Source organism: Mytilus trossulus, chromosome 6 (genome assembly GCF_036588685.1).
Source record: "Mytilus trossulus isolate FHL-02 chromosome 6, PNRI_Mtr1.1.1.hap1, whole genome shotgun sequence".
NCBI lineage: Eukaryota > Metazoa > Mollusca > Bivalvia > Mytilida > Mytilidae > Mytilus > Mytilus trossulus.
In genome coordinates, this window is record NC_086378.1 from 1,678,775 (window position 1) to 1,695,301 (window position 16,527).

Here is a 16,527-nt window from a genome sequence, read left to right on the forward strand (position 1 = left end):
CGCCAAACGTGTTAATCTGCCTTACTATTTTCCAAGCGAAAACCATGCATTGCTTCTACACTAAGATTCTGCTTGATTGTAACTTTTACGACCAATAAACATTACAGTAACATTGTACCTCTGCAATGTCAAATCTACCAGTTTGTGAGGAATTAATCTGTAAATAAAGACAACATTGTTATACCACTGTTCAAAAACAAGGATGTGTATAGTCTCACTATACAAATCCTTGTTAAAACTCATAAATCCATGGACAAAAAACAAAATCGGGGTATCAACTAAAACTGAGGGAAACACATTAAATATAAGAGGAGAACAAAGACACAACACTAAAATGTAACACACACAGAAACGGACCAAGCATCAGACAAAATCCCACGATAATAACAAATATAACATCAAAACCAAATACTAGTACATGAATTTGGGATAGATAAGTACCGTGACACGTCTTATCGCAATGTGCATTAACACTCAAAAATAAGAGAAAACAAACGACGCAACGTTAAACTGTAAGCTTTAGTAAGATGTAACCAAAGTACCGATTAGTCACTTTTCTTCTCCTCAATTTGCTTCTCTTTAGATCTGTGTCAACACACTAGTTTGTTCAATACATCCTGTTACCTCAGGTGTGTCTCCTTTTGAACAGATAAGTCTATGTATTCATTGCATAGCAGGGATCTTTTTGTCCTCTTGGCTAAAACTGCTAAGAAGATCTTACCCTGGATGTTTAAATGGGAGATGGTTCTATTTTATTTTATTTTTTTGATTCTAAACTACTCCACTTTTCCTTCGGAGTAAAACATTCGTCTGATTTATACCATGCATCACTTCTTAGAATTTCAGTTCTAGATCTGACACGTCAAATTGTTCTTTCGGTTCATTTGGAGTTGTCAGTTTCTCACATTCTTCCAGATCTTTCTCTCGCCTTCCATCACTATGGGTCTTTCTCGGATGTTCTTCTTCTTCCTTTGATTTTCTCATTTACCAAATCCTCTTGCTCCACATAATCTTACCATATACTGAAAATAGAGTGCTGTTATTCTTTAATTGACCCTTTTCTAGATCTTTCAGTCTCTTCTGTGTGCTTCTGTTCTTGTTAGAATTTAAAATTTTTTGAAAGATGACTTATTCCACATGTTTCAAATAAATGTATAAAAAATATACAAAAGAAAACAAATTTAGCGACAAGAAAGCTAATATTCTATCAATAAAAATATAGAAAACTAGAACACACCCGTGATCTCACGGGTCCGTGACTGAATTAAAGTGTATAACTATGCGCAAGCCTTATTTTAGTATTAGTATTGTCATCTGATCAGGTCATGCCGATTATAAGATACACAGTTTTCTCTGCTTTCAAATCTTTCTGTTTGAACCCGTCGAACTGGAACTTATCAATTATTGGTATTATTTATTATTTGGAAAACAATAGGTCCTGGAATGGAGTCAACAGCATTGTCCTATATTAGTTATAAATAAAGTTGAATTATTTGATTCGCTGTTTTACGTCATGCCCACTAACAAATTGAAAACTGTACCTATACGCCTTATTTTTAGTATTCGTATTGTTATCTTAGAAAGTCTTACTGATTAAAATACTACAATAGGTAAAAATTTGACAATTTAGTAGTATCAACCCTGTGATTATGACCCGTGTATATAGCATATTAATCCTGAATACACCGTTTGGTGGTGCGCCTGTCAGATGCGGAACGTACAGATAAGGTAATGGGTAACAGGTGAATATACTATTGGTATCGGTATCGGACTCGACCCGAAACTTCTTAATTATTGGCAATATTAATTACGTGGAAAACAAACGGGCCTGGAGTGGTGTAATTTTTATCTACAGCTTTGTACTATATTAGTTATAGATAAAGTTGAATTCTGTGATTCGTCGTTTTTACGTGATGACGGCTGACAAATTGGACCTCGTAATTTTAGTATTATAGATGCGCTTTTAAAAGTAATACAGCATCACACATTTTGAACTGACAAAGATCCAATTGCTCCATTTATTTGTGACATTTTATCATTTATTATTTCATTATTTATTATGTATTATCAGAGCCATATTATACAAGAATAGTATATGTCTCTGGTATTACAGAAAAAGTAAAATCACAAAAATACTGATCTCAGAGGAAAATCAATACGGAAAGTCCATAATCACATGGCAAAATCAAATAACAAAACGCATCCCGGCAAAAACGAATGGACAAGAACTGTCATATTCCTGACTTGGTACAGGCAAAGTATTACGTTTACTCTGTCGTATTATGATATCATTTTTTCTTGTGTTTTAGAACAATAATATATCTATCTTATAATTTGTTTTTTAAAACTCCCTTTGTACAATATATAATAATAAACTTGCAGAAAATACAGACACAAATTGTGAAAGACAATGAACTGAAACCAACAAGAGGAAAATATAATTAAAATGAGATATTTTTCATCGTTTTATTTTGTGTATTGCATCATTTAACGATATTTATCATGTTTGTGCATAACGAAGTATTTATTGAAGGTTATTTAATAAAAACAGCACAATCCCTTTCTTCCTTACAAATGATTGAATTTCGCCATCTATCAATAATATAATAATAAATATATATATATAACTATATAGCTGTGAAACCCAACTCATCACGCTTTGTCATGAGCTTGCATCAGCTCTAGATAATTGAGAGAAGATTGATATGGTTATCCTTGATTTTTCCAAGGCCTTTGATCGTGTCCCACATAAACGGTTGCTAAACAAACTACAGCACTATGGAGTAACTGGACAAACACACAAGTGCATTCAATCGTTCCTAGCCAAACGTACCCAACAAGTCATCTTGAGAGAATCTTCAGAGAAAGTTCCTGTGGTCAGCGGAGTCCCCCAAGGGACTGTACTTGGACCGTTACTATTCCTTCTTTTCATCAACGACTTACCTGACAACATAACATCCAACACACGACTATTAGCAGACGATTGTATAGTATACAGAACGATAACATCTACTGCTGATACTAATATACTACCGGTACAAGAAGATCTTTACAAACTTGCAGAATGGGAAAAAACCTGGGGCATGGACTTCCACCCACAGAAGTGTAGTGTTCAATCTACTACTAGATCACGTTCACCAATAATACACTCATACACGCTTAAGGGACAAGTGCTAGAAAGATCAAAAAGTACCAAATACCTTGGAGTCGACATAGAATCCGACATCTCCTGGAAACAACACATCAATAGAGTAACTAAAAAAGCGAACAGCATGCTAGGATTCCTAAAACGCAACCTATAAAGAACATCCAACTGCGAAACCAAGACAAATGCATATGTTGCAATGGTCAGATCCAACTTAGACTACTGCGCAACAGTATGTAACCCACACCAAAAAGATCAAGTTAAAAAGGTTGAAATGGTCCAGCGTCGAGCAGCCTGTTATGTCACCAACCGCTATAGAATCATCAGTAGTGTGGGCAGCATGTTAGAAGAACTATAGACTGGGAATCATTGGAAAACAGAAGAGTTAAATTACAGCTTACATTACTCTACAAAGTGGTTAATGATCTTGTGGACATACCATGCGACACATACTTAACACCAATGTCATCGAGAACAAGATCATTACATACCAAGAAGTTCCGGCAATACTCAACCAAGACTAACGGCTACAAATACATTTTTCCCCCAAGAACAGTGACAGTTTGGAATTCACTACCAGCAACTATATAGCTGAGGCTCCCTCCTTGGTATCTTTCAAGAGGGAGCTTTCAACCCTTTCTATCTAATCTGTGCAGTCCCCCATTTGCCAAGTAAGTCAAATGATGGACTGGAACTGTGCCGGCGGGGATTAATTTCCCTGGTACCGCCACGGAAGCCGGATTGGTTCAGGCCAGATGAACGAAAAGCAAATGGGACCCCCCCTTTTTTTTTATTCATTGCTTTTTTATTATTTTTATTTTTTTATACTTTATACTCGCTTGTATATTCTTTGGTTACCTTACAAAATTACTCTTTTTCTTGCGCCCACCTGAAGCGTTGAGTATTGGTCAAGTTTGACAGATCAACGTAGAATGTAGATGTAGATAACTTTATTACCATATATTAACAATTGAATGCATATTTTTTAAATATTAATTTGGATTTTGTAATCTAATTTAAAAAAAAAAATCTTGTCGCTAAAATGGTCTTCTTGTCGCTAAAAATCCTTCTTCTTGTCGCTTCTTGTCTATAATTAGTGAGACCCAAGTGCGGAAATTATACACAGTTGAATCCGTAACAAGACCGCGAGAAATAATAATCACTTGTCTGAATTAGAATTCGCCGAAGTCACTCAAACGCTTTGAATTTTCCACATGCAACGTCGAAGATGAAAGCTGCAACAAAAATTGTCAAAACTGGTGAAAAGTCACAGAACGGATCACTAATCAAAGCTTCACTGAACAAAGCATTAAGTGCAGAAGCAGAATGGGACGACAAAGTAAATAAGAAACCCTTTTAAAACGTTAATTTTGGACAGACAATAGTTCCAACTCCAAGCGATTGTTTTATAGAATCGCATTTCAAATGTATCATGTCATCGCATCTACATCTATACTTTTGATGTGCGGTTAAAATCCACAACGGAACTACTGATGTGCAAACGTAAAGCGTAAAATTTAAATTACCACAATCACTAAATCAGACATTCATCATGGTCATATCCTCAATCCTCAATCTTAAGGCCTGTTGGCATGAATTGTCCCAATGTGCGGTCATCGACATATTTTCTTCTCTGTGCTGTAAATTTGGTATGCGCTGGTTAAGATTGTGATTGAGGAACAGCAGTATTAAATCTGCCATTCTGTCAATGTAATGTGCCACTTTTTGTAATTTGGCTTCTGTCTCCTCTGTGTTCTTGCCGTCCAGTCTCGTTAGCATAGTAGCTAAATTCAAGTTTCTGACCCCGACCTCTTTAGATATTTGGTGTAGCATATCTTCTCATTCGTTTTCATAACAGGGACACTCCAGAAGGAAATGTTGACTCTATGGCATTGGTTTGGCCTACTCCGTTCTTGTAGTAGTTGAGATCTGTATAGCCAGTTCTTAGTTGGGCGAATATACTGAAGTGTCTTTTAGTTGGGAAATCATACATAATTGAGCGTTTTGTAGTTGGTATTTTTTCATAAAGGTCCCTGTCTCTCTCAGATATTTCCCATCTTCTCTGCCATTTATTTCCTGTACTTTTGTATGCTGCTTGTTTGACGTCCTGTAGTGTTATGACGTTATTTTCCAGTGGTAATTCTTTTGCTTCCTCTACCGCTGTTTCTGCAAGGATGTCAGCCTCATCATTACCAGCTATGTTGGCATGTCCTGGTGTCCATGATACAATTACATTGAGTCCTTTTTGCCTAAGATGTTCAATATTTTCTTTTACATTTATTTCTCTTATTACAGAGATGTAGCTGTTTGGGGCCCAGTTCAGTGTAAGTAATCCTACGGCGCGTTGACTGTCAGAGAAAATGTTGATTCTTTGTATTGCATTGTAAATGTTTTCTGTAATGCAGTATTCTAGGACCATGAGAATTGCTATGAGTTCCACCAGAAGGATGGATCCTCTTTGAGCCACAGGTCTGTGTAATCTGGCAGCAGGCTTAATGTGTTCAGCATAGATAATTGCACCTGCTCCACATGGTTCTGGGTTACCTAAGCATGATCCATCTGTAAACGATATTGCTTGTTTTTGTAGAACTGCATACACTTCCAGAACTAAATTATTCTATCCTTCAGAACATGAATTATATGCTAGCAATATTTTTTTCCACCAACAAATAAAAACTGGACCATCCTTCCTCTGAATATTGTACTGAATGACTCTTAAAAATATAATCGTTCATAGAAATCCATGACAAACACCTTACTTTCTCACAACTTTCCCTACTTTCTAAAAAATCGCTCCACTCTTGTTTACCAGCTTGCCAACTTTTGAAAAAGGGTAAAACCCTTTTTAATAGGTTGGATAAATGTACATTGCCCCCTCTGATAAAAAATGAATCAAATCTGGCTGAATTAGGGTTTGCCAACATGCCCACTTATGGAAAAAGATCCAATCCTGTTGAATATATATAAAGTGGAGCAAGTTGGTGATAAAGTTAGCCAATAGACCACTTTTGAGTTCATCCATCACCAGAAAAAACTTGTCAATTATATGCACCTTTATGACGTCATTTACCAGATAGAGGGGATTGCCTGTATCCCTGCACTGTTTACATTCATCAAGCGTCTTAGTGATCATCATTGTGCAGGATAAACTAAAAATAATGGTTTTCTGTAGGTACATGTACTTAATGACAATTCCCTAATGACAGCAATGCTGATTGTCAATTTTGAGAATTCAATTTGCCGAATAATTCGTACTTATAAAATTATAGTTTTCCAACCACTCTCTCAACATTAGAAAGGAAGTGACGACGCACCTAAATGCACAAATGACGTTCACTAAAACCAGAGTTTTTGACAGAAATGCATCGAACTCGAAAGTTGTCTATTAGGTGTTGGGCGATTTGTCTTGCTTCATCTCAACCTACACTGGTACACCTTTACCGGAGTGACTTCTAGAGATGATAGTATTATTATTTATGAGTCCATTTAAACGATTCCATTAAAACGAATATGATATTTGTTGTCCATTTGTTTGATGTGTTTTATCCTTTTATATAAATGGCATATATGTCAATTCACTGATTTGATAAGGGACTTTCCATTTTTAATTTTCCTCAGAGTTCAGTGCTTTTGTGATTATTTTTCTTCTCCATACATAACCGTTATATTAAATATATATATTTATAATTACAGGATGAATTTTTAGATGTTATATACTGGATGAGACAGATTTTAGGATTAATTCTAGGAATTGTATGGGGGCTGATACCTCTGAAAGGAATTATCGGTCTGGTTCTGTAAGTATAAAATTCTAGGAATTGTATGGGGGCTGATACCTCTGAAAGGAATTATCGGTCTGGTTGTGTAAGTTTATAATTCTAGGAATTGTATGGGGGCTGATACCTCTGAAAGGAATTATTGGTCTGGTTCTGTAAGTATCACGAGTATAATCAAAGATATATAGATAATAACTGTTTAAAAGAGTCTTTAAATATCAGCTGGATTGGTTTCGAGCAAAGTAAGTGTACAAATGCAGGTGTTGTTTAAAGACACTAAACAGTAATTGTCTCTATCCTGCAAATAATTTATATATTGTTTTTGCTTTGAAAGACAAAAGGTCAGCAATAATACATAGCTAAAAAATTCAAGAAATCTGGCAAATTCCAATTAAAATTATTCCAAGTTACAATAATAGCCTGTTTGTAGTTGCATAAGGCCAAGCAATAGGTTATTGGAATGTGACTGCAATACACATTACGAAGTTAAACAGGTTTGTTTATACAACACTCATCAACAGCAATGCAAAAATAGTCTGTTTACAATTACACTAGAATTAAAGGACTTTCTTTGAAAGGGGAGATAACTCTAGATATTGATTAAGTTAGAAAAGTCCTTAATCATACCATAAACTGCATCATGTGCTTATAAGATCATAGTATTAGTCATTTATCAGTTTAGAAATAATTAGATTTTTCCTATTTCAGATTTTTGGCAGTAAATGTTGGAATAGTGTACTTTTACTATAACAGTTTCCAGAAGATAGATGATGAAGAGTATGGCGGGCCATCAGAAATATTAAAAGAAGGATTAATGACATCATTTTCAACTTTTGTAGTAAGTATTTTTATAAGATGATAACTTGGCTGCCTTCACTACTTTGAGATTTATGTAGTACATTTTGTAATTGATTCAAGGTCATATAACTAATCTGCCACAGATACTGCAGGTATGACCATGGCCAGACATCTTGAGATCTTATAAAAGACTTCAATTTTTTATTTCAAAGAAAAAACTACTTAAATAAGGTTTGCTAAAAGATTTTTATCTTTAATCCAATTCTTGTCCCATACAAGTGTGAACTCACTCAACAGTCCTACAGTTGTGGGACACTCTCTTGCATATGCAAAACCTTTTTATTTTATAATTATTTCTCTTTTTGTTTACAGGTAGCATGGATCTTATTATATTCAGCTCTTTACACAGATTTATAACACATGCTGATTTTAACGAACAGACCATCATTGTCGTTTACCAAATCATTATCATCAGTGACAAGAAAATACAGAATTTGATATTGTTGAAAAATGTATATATTGTCAGCAATAATTATTTATATGATAAGTTACAAAGGTGCAAATGTAAGCCAAAACAATTCTGTGTAGGACAAAGTCATGTATAGTATGAATATTACAGTTTTTTTTATAAAATACTAAATTAAGAAGTTCACCATTTTACTTATGTTGGAATATAAGCACAAAATTCTAAAATTGAATCTGTGATTATACGACTGCATAAATATTTGTTGGTCGTATATTGGTATCACATCATCATTGTCAGCCTCGTCCTAAGACGGATGATTTCCGGATAATAACTTTAGTATTAGTAAATAGAAATCAATTAATTTTGACACAAGGTTTATAACCCCTAAAGGAAGGTTGGGATTGATTTTGGAGGTTTTGTGGCCAAGAGTTTAGGAATTAGGGTCAACAAGGGGCACAAATAAGTATTTTCTAGGTTTTCGCACAGTATAAGTAAATAGAAATGTATGAAATTTAAACACAAGGTTTATGACTACTAAAAGAAGGTTGGGGTTCATTTTGGGAGTTTTGGTCCGAACAGTTTAGGAAGAAGACGCCAAAAGGGGGTCAAAATTGAACTTTGTTTGATTTCATAAAAAATTGAGCTATTGGGGTTCTTTGATGTGCCGAATCTAACCGTGTATTTATATGTTCAAATTGGTCTTCATTAAGGTCCAAAGGGTCCAAAATTAAACTTTGTTTGATTAAACAAAGAATTGTATTCATGGGATTCTTTGATATGCTGAATCTACACATGTACTTAAATTTTTGATTATGGGCCCAGTTTTCAAGTTGGTCCAAATCGGGGTCCAAAATTAAAGTTTGTTTGATTTCAACAAAAATTGAATATATGGGGTTCTTTGATATGCTGAATGTAACCATGTGATTAGATTTTTTATATTTAAGCCCCCTTATTAAATTGGTCCACATTGAGTTTTAAAGGGTCCAAAATTGAACTGTATTTGATTTCATTAAAAATTAAATTCTTTGGGTTCTTCGATATGCTGAATCTAACTGCCGGTATGTATTTAGATTTTGAATATTGGATCATAATAGGTAAATGTCGATTTTATAAAAAAAATTTTAGTTCTTAGACCACATTCATTCTGTGTCAGAAACCTGTTCTGTGTCAACTATTTAATCACAATCCAAATTCAGAGCTGTATCAAGCTTGAATGTTGTGTCCATATTTGCCCCAACTGTTCAGGGTTCAACCTCTGTGGTCGTATCCAACTTTGCCCTGCGGTGCATCTAGTTAACTTTTAATTTGATTGTCTATTATTTATTGTCACTACACTCATAATATAAACATGTACTTAATCAGGATAATTTTATGTTGATTGTAATAAACAAAATGTTAATTAGAAATCTCTTAAGATAATGATGGATCCTCATGTATGGGTTGATCTTTTTATATTCCAGTGTTATGATATGAACAAATGTTAGGGGAGACTTTGACATATGTAAATATTTAGATATTGCTCTTAAAAGAAAATTTTATACCATTATAAGCATTTTATGTCTTTTGTCCTGAAAACTGTAATAGATAGACAGTAGCTGTAAAATAGCAACCATGCTTTATTCCTATCTTTGAATGAAAACTTTAATTGAAACCTTACATGAGTTCTGGACCTTTGATGGTAATAGTTGGCAATTTTTTTTACAACAATACTGAATGTGGAAATTCTAACATGAGCAAAATACTCAGAACAAAGAGATATATACTAGAAAAACCATAACTACCAAAATTTGTATTGCAGTTGTTGCCCTTTGATTGGGATCTTTCTCTTGAAAAGAAGAATATTTATATATACATAGAGAGAGAAAATACACATGCAAACTTATTAAAACATGTAAATTATTTCATATTGCATTGCTAGATTAAATAGAATATTTATGCAAATTTTTAGAAAAGCATATGTGTTAAGTTGTGTGATTTAACTACACAGAATATAAGTGTGAGAATTTTATTGGTGCAATATAGACTTTTATTTAGTATGAGTACTGGCATTAAAAGTGGACATATAACCTAAATCTCATCGTATTCATATATTGACTTTCAAAGGCAAGCTCTACATACTAATTTCATTTTTTCTCTTTTAATCTTAATATTTTCTTTTCATCTGTAAAATATTTTATTTTAATACAATAACATATAAATTGACTGACTTATAAGTTTTATATTGTGTAAGTAACATTTTTTACATTACAAATACTGAAAAGTTGCTATAACATTGTTGTAAAATATGCATGTTGAAAATAAAAATGTTAGTTTATTTTCTGTTTTCTGTTTTTGTCTCCCAAAGAGCAAATTCAGCTGTTCTCATTACTTGGAATAGTTTTCTGTCTGTCATCGTAAACTTTTACATAGGAGAGCTGTGGTGTAGTGATAAGCTGATCAGACTACTAACACAAAGGTTCCATTCCCACTGCAGGGTGAAAATTTCAGGACTGTGTTTCTGTGGTACAGGAATTTCTCCCTGCATTGAAGACCTGTTGGTGACCTTCTGCTGTTGTCTGCTCTATGGTCGGGTTGTTGTCTCTTTGTCACATTCCCCATTTCCATTCTTAATTTTTTTCTGCTGCACCTTTACACCATTTGCGAGTAATGGTCTTGAGAAACAATGGTAGTCCATCTGAAAGGGACGATAAATGTCTGACCTGGCATTATTAAGAGAGGGCAATATCCATTGCATGTAAAAGGCATCCTTGTTGAATCCAAAAGAAAGCAGTTTCCCAATCCACTATGAATTAATATGTTTAAACTAACTTTTACAAAAATCTCCTCTGAAACTATGTGACCAAATTTAACCAAACTTGACAGCCATCATCATAAAGGTATCTGCCAATATGGCCCGCTAGAAATAATCATAAGTAGTAAAATGCAAGTTATTTCGCTTATCCAGGAAATAACTTTGAAGAAAAAGAAAATCTGATGCAGTCAAAAATGTTCACAATGACGAATTTACTTATTGTTCATTTAAATCAAAACTGTTAGATGATTTTTAAAGGCAGTGCTTTAAGGCCTGACTTTTAAGTCATGAGGTTCATCTTTTCATACGCAATCTATGCAGGGGGTCTTTTTGCCAGAAATAGATCCGGAAATGTTCGAATTTCTCCTCTTCTTTTTCTGGTATGCTATGGTTTTTGTTTCTTTCATTTACATTGGGGACTAAAGAAACGATCAGTGTGTATTGTTCGTTTTATAGAACTTGTTATTAGTGTGTATTTTGCATTATAAGCAGTCAACCTGACTACAAACTATCATTATGTGTATTCCGTGTGGAAAGAGGTCGGGTCAATTTCGAGTGTTATCTGACATCTAAAGATTCTTTCAGACGTTGATAAAACAATGAAAAGTCGACTGAACATGATTAATATGGCATCTTCTATAATTCAAAGCGGAATTCGGTTTATGAACGAGAAACCGTAAAGCGTTTTCAATTTCGGTATTAGTTATGTATGTTGTCTACGTATTATCCTGGTTCCCGGTACTACGTTCCGGGTATTAGCTATTTGATATATGTGATGTGTAACATTACGATCGGGTACCAGCCAATCTACGTGTGTATGTGTACATGATTTCCCGCCAAAATGACCGAAATACAGCTATGGAAAAAATAGTCCATAAACGTTCCGTATAATGATATGCAAATTCATAATTAATCGTAACTTTTTTTTATCTTTGTATTATAAATATAACAAAATGGATTCCACAAAATTGGAGATAGCATTATTTTACGAGGATTTCTCATATTTTTCTCACTTCCGGGCGCAGTAATACGTATGTTTTGAAGAAGTTCGAAGAATTTGACAAAGTGAATTGAGAAGGAAACGGATAGTTATACGTCCTTGCTATCAGGTAAAACAATTTAAATGTACAGAACAAACACATTTACTTCACACAAATAGTACAGGCTTAAGCTTTTTATTGTCTTATACACGACTGTAGTCTAGTGTTTAAACGACGGCGGTGAGTGACCTACAAAGTACGGGTCATACTGGGTCAAGTCTAAATATGTAAACATATCCACGTGCTATTATAGGTAGAAAGCATCGTAATGCAATATCTACAATTTTTCCTCCTTTATACATCGTTGAACCAGATATATTTCTCTTTCAAATACACTTTTAAAACACGGGTTGTATGTACGTATCTTTTCTAGTGTTTTCTTGTCCTTATTAAAGTTCATTTGTTGATGTTTAAATATTTTTGAACGACTGAACACAGGAGTGAATGAATGCAACAATTATATATACTGAAGACTTGGGCTGTACAATGATAGTGTACGTATATCATGCTGATAATTATTCTAGCAGTAATTATATTAATTTAGGATGTAATGACAGGAATTCATGAGCTATGCCTCAGGCTTTCTGAAAAAATATCAATGACAATGTAAACAGGAACGAAACATTGACACGAATGATGCTCTCTTCTATGTTATAGTTATTTAGGTATGTGTGTTGCACTAGTTTAAAAAAACTTAAGTTATAAAACTTTTTTTCAGGGCACAAACCCACATTAAAGAGACTTGCCTACTGCCATACCCATCCTATTTTCATGCATCATTTGCAAGCAAGAGACTGAATGGTTTGCAAAATTAAAAATCAGGACGGTGTCCAATTAAAACAAAAGAACTAAACTGGATGAATATTGTAGGAGAAATCTAGAGGACAGTTTTGATTTGTGAAATTGGTTTTCCTGGAAAGTCATTCATCCTAGCCTGCAGGAAGGAACTATAACTGTCCACCACCAACTGACGAGCTAATGTTGAGCTTCACATATGGAATTACTCAAATACCATCAATGTCTATGTTTTCAGCACAGATTTCACAAGTTATGACACAGCTGTGCTTTTTTTTTATACCTGTTAAAGAGTTGTATACTAAATTATATTTTTTTATCAATAAATATATATTGTGTCATTTAAGAACTTGTATTTTGCCAAAAGATGCATACTAGTGAATGATAGTGGTGCAGTTCATTTTGCTTTGGTATATAGAATTGAAATACAATAGACCACTTTCGAGTTCATCCGTCACCGGCAAAAACTCGTCAATTATACACGCCTTTATGACGTCATTTACCAGATAGAGGGGCTCGCCTGTATCCCTGCACTATTTACGTTCATCAAGCGTCTTAGTGATCGTCTTTGTGCAGGATAAACTAGAAACAATGGTTGCTCTGTAGGTACTTACTGACATTTCCCTAATGATAGCAGTGTTGATTGTCAATTTTGAGAATTCAATTTGCCGAATAATTCGTACAATATAGAATTATAGTTTTCCAACCACTCGCTCAACATTGGAAGGAAGTGACGACGCCCCTAAACGCACAAATGACGATGATAAAGGCGCGTATAATTGACGAGTTTTTTCCGGTGACGGATGAACTCGAAAGTGGTCTATTGTTCATGTTATTGGAATGCTTATAAAAATAAGGAGATGTGGTACAATGTATATGATATTTAGTGAGTTTATCAAGCAAAAGTGAAAAAGAAATAGGTATAAGCAGTTGCAGGTACTACTGTACAATCTCAAACAATGAGAAAAACTCATACCGTAAAGAGAATTTCATATTTACAAGTAAGTTTTGTTTTTGCGTTGAATAATTTTCTTCTATTGTTTTAATTGCAAATATGGGAAGTGGTAAAAATGCTAATGAGACAGCTGTAATGGCCACAGAGCCTTAATTGAAAACTTCTTTTTCATTCATACCGGTAGAATTTGCCTGGAGTTAGAAACATATCTGACAACTTTTCAAAATGCACATGGGGTTTTTACGTGAAAGATGGTTCATATAGTCATACAAAACCTTCAAGGGGGCCTTCAAATGGAAGCAGGACAAGTCGCCCCACTGGTTAATCGCCCCACTTTTTAAAAAAACGCCACAAACTGATTTATCAAATCGCCCCACATGTGAAATTGGTTAAATCATGTTTAATATTACTCCTGCCAACTCGCCCTACTTATAAAAAAACGGTAATATTTAGATTAATATATATATATATATAATTAAAAATAAAAGCTCGCACCACTTTAAAGAAAACTAATCTACACAGAATACAAACAAACCGAAAATTAATTTAATTACTATTATTGATATATACTGAAATTATATATAATTCTAAAAAAAAACCTGATTGTTGAAGAATAACTGTAACTTTTGAAGCTTAGTTATTTGCATAACAATTGAAAAGAAACCTGTTAAATGTATCATAATGCAATATAAGTAATTGCACTTATATTCAATGGGATAACATCTTTTTCCATAAGTGGGGCGAGTTGGCATTACTAAATTCACCCTGGTTAATAATACATTTATCTAGATTTCACCGATTTCCATTACCGGTAGGTGGGACCAGTTGGCAGGAGTAATATTAACGGGATTTAACACAGTTCACAAGTGGGGCGATTTGGTAATCCAGGTTGGGGCAGTTTTTTTGTCAAGCTTGCGACTTTTTTCGCAGAAAGCTCGACATAGGGATAGTGATCCTACGGCGGCGGCGATGTTAGCTCAGTTCTTAAAAGCTTTATATTTTAGAAGGTGGGAGACCTGGATGCTTCATACTTTGTATATGGTTGCCTCATGTTACGAAGTTTCCGTCAGTCACATGTCCAATGTCCTTGACCTCATTTTCATGGTTCAGTGACTACTTGAAAAAAAAGTTAAAATATTTTGTAATGTTAAATTCTCTCTTATTATAAGTAATAGGATAACTATATTTGGTATGTGCATACCTTGCAAGGTCCTCTTGCCTGTCAGACAGTTTTCACTTGACCTCGACCTCATTTCATGGATCAGCGAACAAGGTTAAGTTTTGGTGTTCAATTCCATATCTGAGATGCTATTAGCAATAGGTCTAGTATATTCGGTGTATGGAAGCACTGTAAGGTGTACATGTCCAACTGGCAGGTGTCATCTGACCTTGACCTCATTTTCATGGATTAGTGGTTATAGTTAAGTTTTGTGTTTTGGTCTGTTTTTCTTATACTGTTTGCAATAGGTTTTCTATATTTTGTGTATGGAATGGTTGTAAGGTGTACAGGTCTACCTGGCAGGTGTCATATGACCTTGACCTCATTTTCATGGTTCAGTGGTCGAAGTTAAGTTTTTGAGTTTTGGTCTGTTTTTCTAATACTATATGCAATAGGTCAACTATATTTGGTGTATGGAAATATTTCATGATCTACATGTCAGTCGCGCAGGTTTTATTTGACCTTGATCTCATTTTTTACGGTTCATTGCTCAGTGTTTAGCTTTTGTGTTTTGGTCTGTTTTTCTTAAACTATAAGCAATAAGTCAATTTTATTTGTTGTATGGAAGAATTGTTAGCTGTACATACCAACCTGGCATGGTTTATCTGACCTTGACCTCATTTTCATGGTCCAAAGGTCAATGTTTAGTTTTCTTGGTTTATGTTAAGATTATGTGACAGTTGTAATAAAGCTTTATTATTAGGACTATCAACATAATATCAATGATTAGTAAAGAAGGCGAGACATTTCAGTGTGTACACTCTTGTTTTTAAAGTGGGGCGAGTTAGTGAAAAAGTGGGATGATTTGTCATGGATTCCCTTCAAATATATTCTAATGTGGTTTTTGGCCTCTTCGTGCATTAACAAGCTCATAGCCATTGTTGAATTAATTGTTTTCTTTAAAATAGTCGTCAAAATTGCTCTTACAAAATTGCCATTTGGGAGCTTGAGCTCGATGGGGGAAATACTCTGCAAATACTGACAGTTGGCAGGTATGGTCATCAAAAAAGTTGACATGTTTCTATGTACATTTACCATTTTGTTACTTGATGTTCTTGCTATACACACAATTCAGAGACTAGTCAATCTTTGTGAACTATTTTTTATCGGAGTCATAGAATATGCGTATACAATCAATAATTAAAAATAGTCTATTTATATTGAAAAGAAAAAGTTCTTATATGTCTAAAGAAGAGGGACGAAAGACACAAAAGGGACTCATAAATTTAAAGCAAACTGACAAGACCATGGCTAAAAATGCATTTCTTTGGAGGCACAGAAAATATACTGTAAACAGTAGACTATAGATATAGGTGAACTAGGTACAAAAGAACTCTAAATCTTAAATTCTACAAACCACCTCTGTTCTATGGAAGATAATGATATAACTGGACTAGAAATACACACAACCTGTAATTAACTGCCTTTACAGCGCTTTCGCGCTTTGATTTATAGGAGTTACTGCCCTTAAATGACGAATTACATCATTAATTTTCAATTTTTCAATTATTTTTAAACTAAATTTATTGAGATCAAGAGAAG

At 34.2% G+C, this 16,527-nt stretch overlaps 1 protein-coding gene across 1 annotated transcript; it reads left to right on the top strand.

The window, feature by feature from the left end:
* The first annotated feature begins 4,325 nt into the window (after nucleotides 1–4,325).
* LOC134720567 (GEL complex subunit OPTI-like) lies at nucleotides 4,326–10,499 on the top strand. The gene is made up of 4 exons (XM_063582891.1): nucleotides 4,326–4,484; nucleotides 6,839–6,942; nucleotides 7,630–7,759; nucleotides 8,092–10,499. Exons 1-4 carry the CDS (start codon nucleotides 4,374–4,376, stop codon nucleotides 8,134–8,136), a joined length of 390 nt encoding a protein of 129 aa, XP_063438961.1. The 5' UTR covers nucleotides 4,326–4,373; the 3' UTR covers nucleotides 8,137–10,499.
* The last annotated feature ends 6,028 nt before the right edge of the window (nucleotides 10,500–16,527 follow it).